The following is a 21,172-nucleotide window of genomic DNA, read 5'->3' as shown; positions in this document are numbered from 1 at the left end:
AATGGTGACGGAGCCGGTGCCCCTGGTTTCCTTTTGTCTCTTTTGTGCACCGGACCCGTCGTTTTGCCGGAAGCAATAGCGTAGTCGAGTTTGCCTTGATTTGGTCTGTGAAACAACGGACTGCACACGGAAGCCGTCCGTGTGCGGTCCGTGATTCACGGAACCGTCATTAGCGGCCGTTTAACGGCACATGGAAGTGTGCATGAGGCCTAAGTTGACACTACCGTTAGTATATGTTTACCTCTCCCGTCAGGATCGAAAGATTAAAAGGAAAGCAACAGTAATGTTTTTTAAACGGAAGCAAAAATGCAGTCTGCAGAACTTTTTTTTCCAGGAAAAAATACAGAAACCTTGTGAACAGAGACAAACGGAAAGCAACTAAAACAAAAGAATTACCATTGGAATCGATAGTAATTTTAAAGGAACAGTTGCTTTCCGTTTAATCTTTCGATCCTCTCTTCCCCTGACTGAAAAGAGGTAAACGTATACTATCGGTAGTGTGAAAGAAGCCTTAACTGCTTGTGCAGGAAAAGATAAGCAGTGTCTATGTAGCACCGCTCATCTCTGTATAATCTTCAGGTTCTGACATCAGAATGTGATGCTTAGGGGGGATTCACACGAACGTGTATTGGGTCCGTGCGGGCCGCGTGGTTTTCACGCGCCACGCACAGACCAATACAAGTCTATGGGGCAGTACAGACAGTCCGTGCTTTTTGCGCAGCGTTTGTCCGCTGCGCAAAAAGCGCGACATGCTCAATATCTCCGCGTATTTCGCGCATCACGCACCCATTGAAGTCAATGGGTGTGTGAAAACCACGCAGGTCGCACGGAAGCACTTCCGTGCGTACCGACTGAAACAGCGCACCAGCTGTCAAAAGGATGAATGTAAACAGAAAAGCACCACGTGCTTTTCTGTTTCCAAATATCCAAACGGAGTGTCTTTGAGATGAGCGAACCCGGACAACCGAACCGAACTTCACCGTGTTCGGCCGAACTCGTTTTGGCCGAACCCGGCAAAAAAAATTCCGGTACGCGACGTTAGGAGATAGTCACTGTCCAGGGTGCTGAAAGAGTTAAACTGTTTCAGCACCATGGACAGTGACTTCCGATCCCAATATACATGAACCTGTAAAAAAAAAAAAGAAGTTCTGACTTACCGATAACTCCCGGCTTCTTCCTCCAGTCTGACCTCCCGGGATGACAATTCAGTCCAAGTGACAGCTCCAGCCAATCACAGGCCAAGCACAGGCTGCAGCGGTCACATGGACTGCCGCGTCATCCAGGGAGGTGGGGCCCGATGTCAAGAGAGGCGCGTCACCAAGGACGCGTCACCAAGGCAACGGCCGGGAGGGAAGTTCTCGGTAAGTACGAACTTTTACTTTTTTTTTAACAGGTTTCTCGATATTGTGTTCGGCATTCACTGTCGAGGGTGCTGAAAGAGTTACTGCCGATCAGTTAGCTCTTTCAGCACCTTGGACAGTGACGGGCGTCGACTAGCCTCATCTCTATGATGGCGGCTGCGCGAAAATCACGCAGCCGCGCATCATACACGGATGACACACGCAGCTGTCAAGTGTTTTTTGCGCGCGCAAAACGCTGCGTTGTTTGCGCGCGCAAAAACGCAACGTTCGTCTGAATCTGCCCTTATACACATATAATTTATAGACCTGTCAAAGGAAAATTTCAATGATATGTGTTATAAGTAAAGAATGCAATAAATGGAAGTCAAGAAAAGGCTAATACTATTTAGTCAATATTCGGCAAATTTAGGCTTTGTTCACACAGTGCAGTGTTGATCTGTTGTTTTTTTTTTTTGCCAAAAAACAAAACGTAGATACAACAAAAAGTAGTAGTCAATCATTTTGCCAATTTCTGTTTTGCTAGACTTCTGAGAAATATACAGGAGTCTGTAAACATACAATGCTTAGCTCAGCAAGTATAACGCTGTCTATAGAAACAAAGATTTTTGTTTTTTAATTTCTTTTGTCTGGAAAAAATAGTTATGTTTCCGCCTAACCATATGGTATTTTTGGTTCCATAATGACCAAATACAATCAAATGATATTCTCTTAGTATGGTTGATAAGACACTTAGGCTAGGGCTACATCGCGACTATGTCTGCGACACGGGTTACCCATCCAAAGATCGCTGTGCGTGCTGCTTACATTGTGGTTATGTAAGTGAATGCGGCCGCGTTACGACACGAAAGTTGCCACGACTGTTACTTGATAGTTGCAAGAAATCCAAAAAGGGTTGCAACGTGCCCACTTTCACTTATATTACTGCGATGTACCCAATGCGACACAGCAATCTTGTACACGTGACCTGTATCAAGGCCAAGGTCGCCGTGTAGCCCTAGCCTTACCATATATACTGTATATGTAAACTCTCTGTTTGTTTTTCAGGAATTCAATGCAGCAGTCACATACAAGATAGAAAACAGCACGGATTTTAGTGTTCTTCGTGACGGATACATTTTAACCAACTCTGTAATCACCTCTCCCAGAACCATTGTGTTACTAGTAAGTTCTAGCAAGTACAGTATATCGTGAAATGTTACAACTTACAAGGGAAGTCTGTTTTCAGCAAATAAAGACTAGTCCTTGCATAAGGACAAGATACGTTTTTCCAGTATACTTTCTGTATTAATGGTCTTTAAGATCTCTGCTTGCAGTCACTGGAGGTCAGGGACCTTTATTGTTTACAACAAGTCATGTGATGGATATACAAGTCCAGGACTGATTACAGGTACAGTACAGTTATCAGAGATGTGTCTTCTAATGAGACGTGTACCTGTGTGCTCATCACTTGACCAGGATAGATTTTTATGCACTAGAAGTAAACCATAAATATTCTTACTGAATGACTGCAAGCAGAGATCTTAAAAACCACGAATAATTGATACAGGAAGCATATTGGAAAATTTTTTACTTCTCACTATACAAAGAATAACCTTTAGTTGCTGAAACTGGAATACCGCTTTAAGACCTCATCGATGAGATCATATTACAAATCCACATGGTACAGGTTCTAACTTATAGTTCTAATGTTATACCTTAGGCCCCATGCACAAGACCTTAGTTTTTGCGGATCCATTAATTTCCATAGGCAACGGACGCCTTTCCGTATATTTACGGATGTGTGTCCGGGCCGTAGAAATGAGCTGCAAAATATAGAACATGTCCTATTCTTGTCCACAATTGCGGCACAGACTCGCTCATCAAAGTCTATGGGCGCTTCCGCAATTGCGGACGGCTACGGATGTGCATCCGTATTTGCGGATTCGTATTTGGGTACAGTAAAAACCCTTAGGCCCCATGCACACGACCGTGTTCGGTCCGTGATATACGGTCCGCATGTCGGCTGCATGTCCCGGACCGAACACAGTGCAGGGAGTCGGGCTCCTAGCATCACACTTATCTATGACGATAGGGGTCACTGCCTGTCCGCGGAACTACTGTCCCGTACTGTAATCATGTTTTAGTGTGTGACAGTAGTTACGTGGATAGGCAGTGACACCTAGCGTCATAGATAAGTATGATGCTAGGAGCCCGGCTCCCTGTACTTTGTACGGTCCGGGACAAGCGGCCGACATGCGGACCGTATATCACGGACCGAACACGGTCGTGTGCATGAGGCCTTTAGAGATTTCCTTACCTCTGTGTTGTATATTTGCACAAGTTTCGTTTTATAAACAGTCCGGGTGCTGCTGTTTGAAAATAAATAAATAAATAAATGTATATATGCTCCATCAGGCACTGTTTAGATGCCTATTTTCCCCTATAGAAGTCAATGGAGACTGAAACTTTAGGTCCGTGTATATAAATCCATAAGCAATCTCAGAACGGACATCAAATGGGGGAAAAGTGCTTGAAAAAATTATACCTCCTGAGTCCAACGTTGATTCCTGCCCCACTAACAACACTAACCCTGTTAGGGTATGTGCACACGATATCGACAAGTACGGCTGAAATTACGGAGCTGTTTTCAGGAGAAAACAGCTCCTGCATTTCAGACGTAATTGCTCGTACTCGCGTTTTGTGAGGCGTCCATTATGGACGTAATTTGGAGCTGTTCTTCATTGAAGTCAATGAAAAACGGCTCAAATTACGTCCCAAGAAGTGTCCTGCACTTCTTTGACGAGGCTGTCATTTTACGCGCCGTCTTTTGACAGCGACGCGTAAAATGACAGGTCGTCGGCACAGTACGTCGGCAAACCCATTGAAATGAATGGGCAGATGTTTGCCGACGTATTGGAGCCGTGTTTTCAGGCGTAATTCGAGGCGTAAAACGCCTCGTTTACGCCTGAAAATAGGTAGTGTCAACCCAGCCTAAGGCTTTATTCAGACAAACGGGAAAAACGTCCGTGCAACACGCGTGATTTGCACGCGCGTTGCACGGACCTATATGTGTCTATGGGGCCGTGCTGACATGTCCGTGATTTTTCTTCAGCGTGAGTCCGCTGAAAAAAAGTCACGACATGTCCGTTCTTTCGGCGTTTTGCGCGCATCACGCACCCATTGAAGTCAATGGGTGCGTGAAAACCACGCATGCCGCACGGAAGCACTTCCGTGCGAACTGTGTGATTCGCGCAAGAGCTGTCAAAAGGATGAATGTAAACAGAAAAGCACCACGTGCTTTTCTGTTTACAAACATCCAAACGGAGTGTCTTTGAGATGAGCGAACCCGGACAGCCGAACCGAACTTCACCGGGTTCGGCCGAACTCGTTTTGACCGAACCCGGCAAAAAAATTCCGCTACGCGACGTCAGGAGATAGTCACTGTCCAGGGTGCTGAAAGAGTTAAACTGTTTCAGCACCATGGACAGTGTCTTCCGATCCCAATATACATGAACGTGTAAAAAAAAAAAAGAAGTTCTGACTTACCGATAACTGCCTGCTTCTTCCTCCAGTCCGACCTCCCGGGATGACAATTCAGTCCAAGTGACAGCTCCAGCCAATCACAGGCCAAGCACAGGCTGCAGCGGTCACATGGACTGCCGCGTCATCCAGGGAGGTGGGGCCGGATGTCAAGAGAGGCGCGTCACCAAGTACGCGTCACCAAGGCAACGGCCGGGAGGGACGTTCTCGGTAAGTACGAAAGTTTTTGTTTTTTTTAACAGGTTGCTCGATATTGTGATCGGAATTCACTGTCGAGTGTGCTGAAAGAGTTAACTGCCGATCAGTTAACTCTTTCAGCACCCTGGACAGTGACTATTTACTGATGTCGACTAGCCTCATCATACACGGATGACACACGGAGCTGTCAAGTGGTTTTTGCGCGCGCAAAACGCCACGTTTTTGCGTCCGCAAAAACGCCACGCTCGTGTGAATCCAGCCTAAAGGTTACTTTCAGCCATACATACAAGCAGGTCATGTTGTGGAACCTTTGGGTTAAGTGCTGCTGCTAGAACTTTAAGGCTATGTTCACACGGAGTATTTTGGGGGAGGAATATCTGCCTCAAAATTCCGTTTGGAACCTTGAGGCAGATATTCCTCTCCCTGCACGCCGATTTTCGTGGCAATTATCGCGCCGTTTTTCGCCCGCGGCCATTGAGCGCCGCGGGCATAAAACAGCGAGATATACGCTTTCTCCTGCCTCCCATTGAAGTCAATGGGAGGTCGGAGGCGGAAGCACCCGAAGATAGGGCATGTCGCTTCTTTTTCCCGCGAGGCAGTTTTACTGCTCGCGGGAAAAAGACGCCGACGCCTCCCATTGAAATCAATGGGAGGCGTTCTCGGGCCGTTTCTGCCGAGTTTTGCGACGCGGTTTCCGCGTCAAAAAACTCGGCAAAATACCCCGTGTGAACATAGCCTAAAGCTACATGCACACATTGCACAATTCGGTGCAGAAAATCTGCATCAAAACCGCACGTAAAAGCCACACCCAATAGTTATTTGATGTGTTTTTAGTTGCGGTTTTACATTTTGATGTGGATATATGTGCAATTATATGCAGCAGATAGAGGAAATGCAAGATAAATTGACATGCTGCAGATTTTAAAATTCACACCGCAGGTCACTTTACATGCGGAAATATTCTGCAACGTGTAGGTGAGTGACTTGAATTCTCATCTTCTATGCTGTTTCTGTATTACGCGTCAGATTTGCCACAGGAAAATACCCAAGGCAAATCCGCACGTAATATGCATCATCTGCATTTGGCCTTAGGATGTATTCACACGGTGCTGTTGTGTTTTACAGTGCGACTAAAAAAAGCACACACAAAAGCATGAGTTTTACCGCAATTTGCTGCAGTTTTTCAAATCGCCGTAAAAACGTATGCGTTTTTTAGTGCGATTTTTGGCTGTATGATAAGAAGCGCAGCAAAACTGCATTGTGTGAATACGCCCTAATTATCAAATACAGATACAATTTTCATTTTTGTTCCTCTCATGGCAAAACAATAATTGCTAGTTAGCTCTGCTCATTTTATACATGAGTTTGATGTATTCCTTTAAAGACACTGTTTTGTCTTTCATAAAAGGTTAATGCAACTGATAGTACGACATCTGAAACCACCACAACCATAGTTACAGTTCAGGTCACCCAAGGTAAGTGCCTACCACTGGTCCTATGTCAGGTTTATAGCAAGGTTATTGAAATATTGTAGAAAATGGACACTCAGTGGCCGCTTTATTAGGAACATGTGTAATCTTGCCCATTAAAATAAAGGTCCTTTTACACCGGCCCATTTTGGCCGTAACAACGAACGCCAATCAATGAGACAGCTCGTTGATCGGCGCTAGTTTGCTCCTTTCACAAGTCATGTACAGGCAGGAGCGCTCGTCCCCATATATTTCTATCATGTCGGCAGCACGTCCCCCTGTTTACACAGAGATGTGCTGCCGACAGCGATAATATTTTCTGCTGCAGAAACTATACGATCAGCCCATGAACGAGCGTTTGCTCATTCATCGCCTGATCGTTTCCCTGTTTACAAAGGGCAATGATCGGGAACGAGCGTTCACAGAACGCTCGTTTTCCCGATAATTGGCCCGTGTAAAAGGGCCCTAACTCTCCGTAGTAATTCATAATGTAATGAAAGAGAGAGTCCCTGTGTCATACACCTATAAACCCCCCCCCCCCCCCCAGTCCTGCACATGTATAACACAATGGGGCACATTTACTAATAATGTCTAAAATTTAGACCGTTTAGTACTAGACTAAATATGCCAAATTTATTGGATGATGAATTTTGTGCACCCTTACACACTTCGTTCTAACATTGTACCACCTCATTACACCACCTGCAGTTTAAGTGAACACTTGTTGCCAGGTTACCCTACAGATTACCGCTGATCGTTGGAGATCCCAGCAGGGGACACTTTGTGATGAGCTTATAGTCAAGGGACCTTTCTAACAAGTGGCAAACCCTTTTAATTTAATTGGAAATCATGTTGCACAAAATTAAAATACAATAATTATAATGACATTATTATGATAATTACATTGGAATATCTATTTATTGTGCAGCACTCACCACGGTTCCTACCACCACAAGCACAACAACAAAAAGCACTCCTTGGACAGGTACCCCGACCACACCTAGAACTGGGCCCACCTCTACCACTAGGATTAATACTGGGACAGGTACCACCACAACTACAACTCCCTCTACTCAGACAACAACTAGTACCACCACTGGAACAGGTACCACCACAACTACAACTCCCTCTACTCGGACAACAGCAAGTACCACTACTGGAACAGGTACCACTACAACTACAACTCCCTCTACTCGGACAACAGCAAGTACCACTACTGGAACAGGCACCACTACAACTACAACTCCCTCTACTCGGACAACAGCAAGTACCACTACTGGAACAGGTACCACTACAACTACAACTCCCTCTACTCGGACAACAGCAAGTACCACTACTGGAACAGGTACCACTACAACTACAACTCCATCTACTCGGACAACAGCAAGTACCACTACTGGAACAGGTACCACTACAACTACAACTCCCTCTACTCGGACAACAGCAAGTACCACTACTGGAACAGGTACCACTACAACTACAACTCCATCTACTCGGACAACAAAAAGTACCACTATAGGGATTGGCACCACTACAACTACAACCCCTTCTACATGGACAAAAAGTACAACCACAGGGACAGGCACTACTGCAAAGAGTACTACCACTGGTACAGGCACCACTACAAGTACCACACCTGGAACAGGCAGTACAACTAAATATCCAGTGCCAGGTATTACCACAATCACCATAATAAAGACCACAACATATTATCTTTACACAAACACCATTACACATTCATTCATGTATTAGTACAAGCACTACAAAATATACATCAGGTGTGTGATGTATATTTTGTAGTAAAATATACATTACACACCACATTAGCGCGTACCTATCATTGGAGGTGAATTTTCAGACTAAAGCCGTCGTGTGTTTGTGTGTGTGTGTGTGTACGTTTCTGACCACAAGTTCTCCAGTATTTTTCAGCAGTTCTTTCCCTCAAGCTCTGATTTTCTAGCTACCATAATGATCGCACACACAGGAGTGCTGCATCCTGAGCCCCAACCCACAGATCTATGCATTCTTCTAATGAACTAGAAGAGGCCCATGATCAGTGTCATGGGTAAGCTCTGTATGTTGTCCCAGCCACATTCTGTGACCAATCACCTACTCCACCATGAGACATGAGAACATGCTTAAAGAGGCTATGTCACCACATTATAAGTGCCCTATCTCCTACATAAGGAGATCGGCGCTGTAATGTAGGTGACAGTAATGCCTTTTCTTTAAAAAAAACGATCTGTTTTCACCACTTTATTAGCGATTTTAGATTTATGCTAATGAGTTACTTAATGCCCAAGTGGGCGTGTTTTTACCTTAGACCAAGTGGGTGTTGTACAGAGGAGTGTATGACGCTGACCAATCAGCGTCATGCACTCCATTCATTTAGTCAGTGCATAGGGATCCTTTTAGATCGCTATGTGCTGTCTTATACTAACACATTAACGATACTGAAGTGTTTAGACAGTGAATATAAATTCCACGGGATGTCTATTCACAATCTCTGCACTTCGTTACTGTGTCTGTGTTACTTACAGCAGAGGAAGCGTAATCTCGTTGTAACCTGTCATCTACAGCGTAATCTCGCGAGATTACGCTTCCTCTGCTGTAAGTACCACAGACACAGTAACGAAGTGCAGAGATTGTGAATAGACATCCTGTGGAATGTCTATTCACTGTCTAAACACTTCAGTATTGTTAATGTGTTAGTATAAGACAGCACATAGTGATCTAAAGGGATCCCTATGCGCTGACTAAATGAATGGAGAGAAGTGCATGACGCTGATTGGTCACTGATTGGTCAGCGTCATACACTCCTCTGTACAATGCCCACTTGGTCTAAAGTAAAAACACGCCCACTTGGGCATTAAGCAACTCATTAGCATAAATATAAAATCGCTAATAAAGTGGTTAAACAGATCGTTTTTTTAAATAAAAAGCACTGCTGTCACCTACATTATAGCCCCGATCTCCTTATGTAGGAGATAGGACACTTATAATGTGGTGACAGAGCCTCTTTAACAACTTCTGAGAAGGGACGGCAGGGAGATTCCTAGAAGCAATGTATTAAAACGAGGCATAAAATATATCAACATATGCCTAACCCATTTTTATAGGGCACACCCTGAACCTAAGACATTTGAATCACAATAGTGCACTAACACACCAAAATGAATACAGACCACAGGCATTCTAAAAAAAATACAGACACCAAACCCTCAAAAATATACAGACTTCCTAAACAAAGACAAACAGACCCTCTAAACCAGGGGTCTCAAACTCGGCCGGGTAACTGGGCCACATATAGAAAAAATGTGAAGAGGTCAGGCCGTATTACTTTCAAATTTGATACAATAAAAAATTATTGTTAATCAATTAGTTATTTGAACTCCTATAACACTATATTACTATAATAATAATAATACTACATTACTATAATAATACCGCTAGGTTTAAAATTTGAGAGAATTCTCCACGTGCTTATTTCAACAATCCAGCTTTCCAGTGTAAGTGTCGCTAAATGCAGTCCAGCGGCTCAGTTAGCACACATGTCAAGATTGGGCAGCCCCTTTTTAGATAGTGCCACAGTGCCCTCGGTGGATGCTGCCGCAGAGCCCTGTGTGGATGCTGCCGCAGAGCCCTGTGTAGATGCTGCCACAGCAGTGCCCTGTGTAGATGCTGCCACAGCAGTGCCCTGTGTAGATGCTGCCACAGCAGTTCCCTGTGTAGATGCTGCCACAGCAGTGCCCTCTGTAGATGCTGCCACAGCAGTGCCCTCTGTGGATGTTGCCACAGCAGTGCCCTCTGTAGATGCTGCCACAGCAGTGCCCTCTGTAGATGCTGCCACAGCAGTGCCCCCTGTAGATGCTGCCACAGCAGTGCCCCCTGTAGATGCTGCCACAGCAGTGCCCCCTGTAGATGCTGCCACAGCAGTGCCCCCTGTAGATACTGCCACAGCAGTGCCCCCTGTAAATGCTGCCACAGCAGTGCCCCCTGTAGATGCTGCCACAGCAGTGCCACCTGTAGATGCTGCCACAGCAGTGCCCTCCGCAGATTCTACCACAGTGATGTCAGGGGCTTGCCCAGAGCTGGTGTCCCGGAGCAGAGCCGCTTCTGGCACTCTGCCTGGGATTCCAGCTCTGCTCCTGAGATCACTGTCCATATATGGACAGAGATGTCAGGGGCAACCCCAGAGATGGAGTCCCGGGCAGAGCGCTAGTAGGCTCTTCCTGGGACTCCAGCTGTGCTCCTGACATCACTGGGACTCCTGCTCTGGGGAAGCCCCTGACATCATTGTCGATGTATGGACAGCGATGTCAGAGGCTTCCCCAGAGTCCCGGAGAAGAGCCGATAATAGCGCTCTTCCCGGGACTCCGCTCTGGGGAAGACCCTGAAACACTGTCCATATATGGGCAGCGATGTCAGGGAATTCCACAGCGTCCCGGAGCAGAGCCGATAGTAGCGCTCTGCCCGGGACTCCGCTCTGGGGAAGACCCTGACACACTGTCCATATATGGGCAGCGATGTCAGGGAATTCCACAGAGTCCCGGAGCAGAGCCGGTATTAGCGCTCGGTCCGGGACTCCACTCTGGGGAAGACCCTGACACAATGTCCATATATGGGCAGCGATGTCAGGGAATTCCGCAGCGTTCCGGAGCAGAGCCGATACTAGCGCTCTGCCCGGGACTCCGCTCTGGGGAAGACCCTGACACACTGTCCATATATGGGCAGCGATGTCAGGGAATTCCACAGAGTCCCGGAGCAGAGCCGGTACTAGCGCTCTGTCCGGGACTCCGCTCTGGGGAAGACCCTGACACACTGTCCATATATGGGCAGCGATGTCAGGGAATTCCACAGCGTCCCGGAGCAGAGCCGATACTAGCACGGACCTATATTAGTCTATGGGGCCGTGCAGACAAATCCGTGATTTTTACGCAGCGTGAGTCCGCTGCGTAAAACGCACGACATGTCCGTTATTTGTGCGTATTTCACGCATCACGCACCCATTGAAGTCAATGGGTGTGTGAAAATCACGCGCACCACACAGAAGCACTTCCGTGGGACGCGCGGGATTTTGCGCAACAGCAGTGAAATAAATGAATGAAAACAGAAAAGCACCACGTGCTTTTCTGTTTACAAACATCCAAACGGAGTGTCATAATGATGGCGGCTGCACGAAAAGCACGCAGCTGCGCATCATATGGTGATGACACAAGGAGCTGCTAAGTGCCTTTTGCGCAGGCAAAACGCCGCGTTTTTTGCGTGCGCAAAACGCATAACTGATATTGAAAAGTAGCAATCAGTGTCAGGCAGCTGCTGCCAAAGCAATAAGATCATATAATGCATGAAAATGGGCTTAAATACACATGATGAAAAACATGCCTTTATGTATGTAAGGCCTAATTCACACATTTCCCAGACTGAACACAGTGCAGGGAGCCGGGCTTCTAGCAGCATAGTTATGTATGGCGCTAGGAGTCCCTGCCCCGCTTTGGGAAAACTGTCCCTTACTGTAATCATGTTTTCAGCATGGGACAGTAGTTCCATGGGGAGGCAGGGACACTTAGCATCATACATAACTATGATGCTAGGAGCCCGGCTCCCTGCACTGTGGATCCGGGGAATGCGGCCGACATGTGGACCGTATATCCTGGACCGAACACAGTCGTGTGAATTAGGCTTAACATAGTAACATAGTTCGTACGGCTGAAAAAGACATAAGTCCATCCTGTTCAGCCTATTATCCTGCAATGTTGATCATGGGGGTGGTAAAAAAAACAACTTATTAGGCTAGAAACATGCAATTATGATGTATTTTATGTTGCCGTTTTTGAGCCATAGCCAGAAGTGGATCCAAAAAGAAGGAAATATATGAAGACAAGACTGATTCATCTACTTTCTTTTGTGTCCACTCCTGTGTTTGGCTAAAAAACCAAGCCAGAAACTGAATCAAAAACTGCATCAAAACTGTGTGTGTGACCCTGGCATAAGGCACAAGCCAATTTTCCTCATTTTAGGGAAAAATGACCTCCCAACTCCATATCAAGCAATTAGAATAAATCCCTGTATCAATGCTAGATTTCCAGTAATCTAGCAACACTACCTTATAATAGATACACTAGAAAAATAAATCTATGTGTATGTAAATCCGCAGACCACCTTATTGTGCAAATTTAATGTAACTTATTTTCGCAACTTTACTTTTCTTTTTGATCTATGATTTTTTTCCTAGTTGATTTCATATCCTGCCAGTGATGCCAGCATGAAGGGAGCATAAATGTGTCCCAGCTGATTCCAGTCCTTTTTGTGTCTTTTACACAAGGACTCTTAGGGCACGTTCAGACGTGGCGGAATTGCTGTGGAATTCCGCTGCGGACAGTTTGTCCATTGGTTTCCACACCTTTTTAGTTATCTTCATGCAGACATTGCGGAAAACTCAGCTGCGGACTATAGGCTGCAGTGCAGAATTTTCTGTCCGCAGCATACACTGTCTGTTGCAGACTTGATGCGTACTTGTTGCAGAATTTCTCCATTGACTTCAATGGAGTTTCAAAATGACGTAATGAAATCCGCAGATGTAATGTGTGTTGCCTTGTGATCTGCACCTGAATCCGCAACGACAAATCCGCAGCATTTTACTTAACATTTTAGCCAAATCCGCAACGGAATCTGCAACGTGGATTATGTGCGGCATTGATGCGGACAGTGCTTGCAGAATTCCGCCACGTCTGAACATGCCCTTAAAGAGGCTCTGTCACCAGATTATAAATGCCCTATGTCCTACATAATCTGATCGGCGCTGTAATGTAGATAACAGCAGTGGTTTTTATTTTGAAAAACGATCATTTTTGAGCAAGTTATGAGCAATTTTAGATTTATGCTAATTCGTTTCTTAAAGACCAACTGGGAGTGTTTTTACTTTTGACCAAGTGGGTGTTGTAAAGAAGTGTCTGACGCTGACCAATCAGTGACCAATCAGCCTCATACACTCCTCATTGTTCCAGCCCAGCTTCTTTCACTGCACAATCACACTGTGCTGTGGATCATGCTGGGCTGGAACAATGAGGAGTGTATGAGGCTGATTAGTCACTGATTGGTCAGCGTCAGACACTTCTTTACAACACCCACTTGGTCAAAAGTAAAAACACTCCCAGTAGGTCTTTAAGAAACTAAATCTAAAATTGCTCATAACTTGCTCAAAAATGATCGTTTTTCAAAATAAAAACCACTGCTGTTATCTACATTCCAGCGCTGATCAGACTATGTAGGAGATAGAGCATTTATAATCTGGTGACAGAGCCTCTTTAAAGCCACACAATCGTGACACAATATGTCACTGCCTGGCCCTAGGGTTCTCATGATGTGTTTATCCAGTTATCATCTAGGCTGAACTTGATACACTTGTGTCTCTTTTACACCTTACATGACAAATGATAGAGTACATTAATATTTTGCAAGGCATAAATGTAATAACGTAAACTAAAATAACACACATATACAGTCTATGACTAACAAATGATGTGATCTAACTGATGGGTTTATTCAACTGCTCCAGCTTTTCTTTGCATTACTTTTATATGTACATAAGGCCAAGTTCTCATGACATCAACAAACAACTATTCATTCATTTACATCTACGATAAACCATTTTGGAATTTATTTTCCATTCTCAACCAAATGAACAGTGAAATATTGATCTCTCTTAAGAGGAATTTTCAAGATAATGAATTCTGATGGCACCAGTATCCCACAGATTAATTCGATTTTATGTAATGAAAAACTTCACAAAAACTCTATAGAATCTTCAGTAAACATAGTGGTGACTGTTCCATTAGTGGTGCTATAACTGCTGTCCTGTGGTGCCTTTAAGTATCTTGCTTTCACATTTTTCTTTATATCTATTAATTACCATATGTTTCCTTGTTGTAAATTCTATTCAGTGAAATATGTACTTATATATGTATATCTGGGATTAGAGTAAAAGGGCCGGATTTTTTTCAAAACCCGTTCCACTCTTGTCCATGAGATGTGTCTGGTATTGCAACTCACTTGAATGGGGCTGACTTGCTATACCCGACACGACCCATGGACAAGAGGGGTGCTGTTTCTAGAAAAAAGCAGATCCTTTTTTTAAATCTCATACAACCACATCAACAATTAGTTGCTCATAAATCAAATGTAAAATCTAGCATACCAGCTTTTAATAGAGGGTGTACTGTACAAGCCTCAAAACAAGGCTTGGGACCAGTTCTTCACAATCTCCCCACATTTATCAGTCCCTTCCATCCTGCATCATAATAGAACGTCATGGTTCACAGTTAGTTAGCTGCCGTTTTATTACTGCGCTGTGATAGCACGGACCGCCGGCCCCATCACTTGTGGGTGTCGGCTGTAACATATAGCTGACACCCAACTCTAATGGCTAGGATTGGAGATAACCGCAGCATCTAAGTGGTTAGACATAGGGAAGGGGTTCCCTCTGTCACACCATCATCACTCTGCTAATGCGATCGTGGGTTGCCGATGGGTTGCTATAGCTGCCGGGGGCTTAAGATACATGGAAGCCTATTACTTTCACACTGACACATTTTATACATTGCAATACAGAATTATTACAATGTATTATATGAGAGATTGGAAGGTTAGATGTTCAAGTCCCTAATGAGACTAAAAAAAAATTTAAGAAAAGTTTTTGGAAAACTCTAAAATAAAAATATATGTAAAAAATAAAAAGCCCTTTATTTTGATTTTTTTTTATAAAAAACGATGCATATTTGGTATTGCCGCATTCGTAGCGACTCGTGCAATAAATTGAACACAATATTTATCCCAAACAGTTAAAGGGGTTGTCCACTTTCTGAAAACTATGACATCCGGACCCCGCACTGATCCGCAAATCCGGCTGCCTCCATGCACCGGATGTTTGGAACGGGATGCAGTAGTTGGAGCCGGAAGCAGATGGTTCAGACTACTGCATAGCGGCCGTTCGGCAGAACTGCAGTTCTGCTCCTTTTCACTTGAATAGGAGAAGAGCTGCAATGCTGCAGCTCGGCCGCTATTCTTTGACCAGTTCCATCTGCTTCTGTTAACATAGTCCGGCGCCCGGAGGCAGCCGGGGTGGCGGATTAGTGCAGGGTCCGGGGGTCGGACATGCACCGATCATATACTGATGACCTATCCAGTGGATAGGTCGTCAGTTGTCAGAAAGTGGAAAACCCCTTTAATGCCGTAAAAAAAAAAAAACTAAAAATCAATGCTAAATTGCAGTTTTTTGATCCTCCGAATGGCTGATATACAGTAGCTGTTCTTTCAGTACTGGCATGGAGGGATCACTGTAGTTGTCAGTGGAATTCTTTCCCTGGGTAACAAAGTAATGACCGTAGGGATAAAAATTCCGAAACATTATTTTTTTCTTTCTCTGCAAACAGTAATATTGATACGGAACTGAGCATCTTATCGCTGTTCCTTCTTAAAAGGGTATGACCAAAAAATAATTCTAAAGTCATTATTGTGATTGTTCCTATTTAACAAAATTAAATTAACTCTTCATTAAGATTTACTTGATTAAAAATTTACATCAACTTCCTTTGTATTTTTCCTACTAAGAGCTCCTATGTTTTTTCAAGCAGGTACTGAAGGCGTTTTGCAGAATGATAAATATTACACTGCAACTGACATGGCAATACTTGGTGCTACCCTGGGAGCTGTCCTTGTTCTAACTTTGATTGGATTGGCTTTCCTCATTTACAAGAAATATGGAAACACAATACGGAGTAGACTGCAGAGAGGGTCAGGAAATGTAAGTAGCTCTTATTTTAGACCCCCAATAATTCATTTTTATAGGGTGCATTTTGTTAGGCAAATACCACAATGTGGTTACCTGTTGCTTAGTAACAGATGCCACAGCCAGTAGGTGACGCACATATTGATACATGCCACCAGCAATTCTACTTAGGCCCTGTTCACACAGTGTTTTTTCCCACGGCTTTTGGCGCGGAAACTACGTCGGAAAAAAACATCTGAATTCCCGCGAGCAGAAAAAAAACGCTTGCTGGAAAAAGAAGCGACGCACCCTTTCTTTGGGCGTTTCCGTCTCTGACCTCCCATTGATACCAATGGGAGGCAGAGAAAGCTTTTAATGCGCTGCATTTTTTGCCCGCGACGCTCAATGGCTGCTGCCAAAAAATGCGGCAAATGGTGTGCAGGCCGGTCAAAATCTGCCTCAAATTTTTCTGCCTACAAAAAAACAGGGCCTTACAGAAGGAAAGAGAGGAAAATAGCACGGTCTGTAAAATAAAAAAATAGGACATGTCCTATTTTTTACGGATGCTTTCTACGGCCCGGTCATCTTCACGGAAATATACAGGAAGGTGTCCATGGGCCATAGAAATTAATGTATCAGTGTTTTGATCCGCAATTACGGTCTGTAATTGCAGATCAAAAATTATGGTCGTGTGTATGGGGCCTTAAAACGTTTTTTCTGGGTTCACCAAATATAGCCTATTGGTTGTATAATGAAGATTACGTAGTTTTCTTTTATGAATTGTATACCGTTCCATCATGGTTTTCTTCTTTTGGTCATTGAATGGATTTTTTTTTAATTTATTTTTTTTAAGAAGAGAAAAATCTGTCCCGGTCATAATAACACAAGTGCCTAGCACTTTACAAGGGTGATCTCTGATAACAGTATTGTTCGCTTTTGTGATAATTACGCGACCAGAACAGATTTTTCTCTATGTCATTCATTGACTACTAGCAGAGATATTAAAAACCATAAAGAATCAAAGTTAATTGCAAAAACTGCACAGCTTTTCACAATATAATAAATAAAACATATTTGTTAAAACTTTCCAAGTACCCCACAAAATAATTAAAACATGTTCCATAGAAAAACTTGAAGTATATACAATACATTAATGCTGGACAGGCTTAATAATAAGTAAAAGGTAACAACTATAAATTAGTGTCCATTTTATCCAAGACAGGATGGCAAATCGTAGTTCTTGGAAATAATTTAATGCTACAAAATAGATGTTCTGCTTAGTGTATTCTTGTTTTCATTTTAGAATTCTGGAGGATACGGAGATAACACTGAACAACTAATAACTGATGAAGACAACGTGAGTAGAACCGTGCCTTCAAATCTGGAATCTGGCGTGGGTGGCGACATTACTGAAGTATCCTCTGGAATAAACCCGCTTTCCGCTGCTGCAGTAAGTACAATTCCTTCAAGAAATGCAGCAGATGGTCAGCCATCCAATGAGGCAGATGGGGCATCTGATTTAGAAGACGGGAAGGTGAAGTCCATCCTAACTAAAGACTTGAAAGAAGAAGGGGGTTACAAGTCAGTGTGGTTTAGAGAAGACGCTATGGTGATTGATGAGGTTGAAAATGGGGAAGCAGATGATGATAATACTGAAGAAGAACGTAATAATCAACAAGTAGACAATGATAATGATGATAATGATGACGAAGATGAACTTAATCCAACTTTCAATTTCACGAATAATAATGACTTAAAAAATGTCAGCGTACTCTGAGAATCTATTCAACTGTTGTACATGAATACATGGAAATATAACATTATTGTTGTCAATTTTCTTTTACACTTTTAAACATTTGTAGTGATGATCATACTATTTTTCTTATGAGTATTTATACCTTTCTGTGGTTACATTTACCTACATGTTGCTGGATGAGAGAATGTAAGGCTGGGTTCACACGACCTATTTTCAGGCGTAAACGAGGCGTATTATGCCTCGATTTACGCCTGAAAATAGGGCTACAATACGTCGGCAAACATCTGCCCATTCACTTGAATGAGTTTGCCGACGTACTTTGCCGACGACCTGTCATTTACGCGTCGTCGTTTGACAGCTGTCAAATGACAACGCGTAAAATGACTGACTCGTCAAAGAAGTGCAGGACACTTCTTTGAAACGTAATTTGAGCCGTTTTTCATTGAATTCAATGAAGAACAGCTCAAGATTACGGGCGTCAATGACAACTCGCATAATGCGAGGAGCAGCATTTACGTCTGAAACTATGGAGCTGTTTTCTCCTGAAAACAGTCTGTAATTTCAGACGTAAAAGCCAGCTATCGTGTGCACATACCCTAAGATGACAAAGATGTGTCTTTCCAACTTGTTGTTAGGTGGCAACATGATACCTTGATGTCCACAATGGTCAGTATTACCACTTAAACCCAAAAATTTTAATAAAAATATTAGGCTAAATCATTAAATATTTTTTTTCTAATAAATTCCTAAAAATGTGTCATCTTCTTCAGATACTATTTTATTGATGCGTACAACATTCCGATAATTACAATTATTATGGCCATTTCGTGGTCTTAACGGGCGATGCATGACACAGACAATAAAGGAACACTTAAAGAGGCTCTGTCACCAGATTATAAGTTTAGTTTCTTAATGCCCAATTGGGTGTCTTTTTACTTTTAACCAAGTGGGTGTTATAAAGAAGTGTATGAGGCTGACTAATCAGTGACCAATCAGTGACCAATCAGTGACATACACTTCTCATTGTTCCAGCCCAGCATGATCCACAGCACAGTGAGATTGTGCAGTGAAAGAAGCTGGGTTGGAACAATGAGAAGTGTATGAGGCTGATTGGTCACTTATTTGTCACTGATTGGTCAGCCTCATACACTTCTTTACAACACCCACTTGGTTAAAAGTAAAAAGACACCCAATTGGGCATTAAGAAACTAAATCTAAAATTGCTCATAACTTGCTCAAAAATGATCGTTTTTAAAAATAAAAACCACTGTTATCTACATTACAGCGCTGATCAGATTATGTGGGAGATAGGGCACTTATAATCTGGTGACAGAGCCTCTTTAGAAGTAAATCCTTATGTCACGCACCGCCTTTCATGCCCTATTTTAGGTATCTGGGTTATCGTTCCTTGCACATATTCCACTCCCCAAAACAGTGGGTCATAGTTAAAGTGTTTTTTAATTTATAATTTTATACTTTATTGAATATTATTTCCAAGTTTTTCCCAAATCATTTATGTTTCAGGAAATCTTCTCAATCAAGTGTTCAAATAGTCAGGTTTACATTGAAGCTACAAGTATAAAGATTAATAAATGTAGTACGACAAATGTTCTATTCTAATCATCGTATAAACATTTAACCTACTTGGTACTAAGACGGCCAATATACAGTAGCTTGATTCGGATTTTGGTTTCAGATCTTGCCCCTTACAGCGTACCTCCAGCATACCTCCCAACTGTCCTGTTTTTCACCGAATTGTCACTCAAATTAGCCCCCCAATTAGTCTGCGTTTAGGGGCAATTTTGGGGCCTGTCCTGGGTGGAATTGTGGTGAAGCTTAATGTCCCATCATTAGGGAATCAAATGTTGGAAGATTTGCCTCCAGTGCAAAATAGATACTTCACAGTGCGCTTATATCCTCAGGTACAGAACCTTTGTGGAGCCTTTGCCCTCAAATAATGACAGGACTTTATAAACTAACAAGTTCTCGCTACAGATGCACAAAAATGCTTGTTATTCCCTATTTGTGTAAGAAGTTTAAGTTATTTTTATCTTTCTCTGTCTGCTCCTGCAGCTGACAATTGCAGGGAGAGAGTAAAGGGCTGCAGTAATTCAAGTCTTCTGTCTGTCTGTCTGTCTACACACACTGATCCGCTATAACATTAAAACCATCTGCCTTATATTGAGTATTTCCCCCTTGTGCCACCAAAACAGCTCTGACCCATTGACGCATGCACTCCACAAGACCTCTGAAGGTGTCCCGTGGTATCTGGCACCAAGATTTTAGAAGCAGATCCTTTAAGTCCTGTAAGTTGCGAGGTAGGGCCCCCATGGATCAGGGATCCGGCAGACACCACGGATGTTCGTTTAGATTGAGATCTGGGGAATTTGGAGTCCAAGTCAACACCTTGAACTCTGTGTCATGTTCCTCAGGCCAGGGCACATTATCCTGCAAAAAGAGGCCACTGCGATTAGGAAAAATAATTTCCATGAAGGCGTGTACTTGGTCTGCAACAATGTTTAGGTATGTGGTACTTATCAAAGTAACATCCACAAGAATGCCAGGAACCAAAGTTTACCAACAGCACATTGCACAGAGTATCACACTGCCACCGACTGCCTTCTTCCCATATTGCAACCTGGTGCCATATTTTCCTCAGGTAAGCAACAATCATGCACCAGGCCGTCCATATGATGTAAAAGAAAACCAGACAAACTTCTTACATTGCTCAGTGGTCCAGTTCTGATACTTATGCTGCCATTGAAGGCAGTTTTGGCATTGAAAGGGGGTCATCATGGGCACTCTTGCAGGTCTGTCTCAGTGCAGCCCCATATGAAGCAAGTTGCGATGTACTGTGTTTTCTGACACCTTTATATTATAACCAGCATTAACTTTTTCATCAATCTGTTCTACAGTAGCTCTTCTGTGTGATTAGACCAGACAGGCTAGCCTTAGCTTATCACGTGCATCAATGAGCCTTGAGCGCATCTGACCATGTTGCCGGTTCACCCTTTGTCCTTCTTCAGATCACATTTGGTAGGTAGGTAGGTACTAACCACTGCATACCGGAAACACCCTACAAGACCTGCCAGTTTGGAGATGC

At 43.4% G+C, this 21,172-nt stretch overlaps 1 protein-coding gene across 1 annotated transcript in view; it reads left to right on the top strand.

The window, feature by feature from the left end:
* CDHR5 (cadherin related family member 5) overlaps positions 1-18,246 on the top strand; it is a 48,886-nt gene extending 30,640 nt beyond the window's left edge. Inside the window, exons 12-16 of the mRNA XM_075836751.1 lie at positions 2,406-2,522; positions 6,487-6,553; positions 7,476-8,219; positions 16,180-16,349; positions 17,617-18,246. Of these exons, the coding sequence (XP_075692866.1) occupies positions 2,406-2,522; positions 6,487-6,553; positions 7,476-8,219; positions 16,180-16,349; positions 17,617-18,090 (1,572 nt within the window). The 3' untranslated portion in view covers positions 18,091-18,246. The remainder of the gene's footprint in view (positions 1-2,405; positions 2,523-6,486; positions 6,554-7,475; positions 8,220-16,179; positions 16,350-17,616) is intronic.
* Positions 18,247-21,172: the final 2,926 nt, after the last annotated feature.

Source organism: Rhinoderma darwinii, chromosome 9, assembly GCF_050947455.1.
Source record: "Rhinoderma darwinii isolate aRhiDar2 chromosome 9, aRhiDar2.hap1, whole genome shotgun sequence".
NCBI lineage: Eukaryota > Metazoa > Chordata > Amphibia > Anura > Rhinodermatidae > Rhinoderma > Rhinoderma darwinii.
This window is presented reverse-complemented; position numbering and strand designations above follow the sequence as displayed.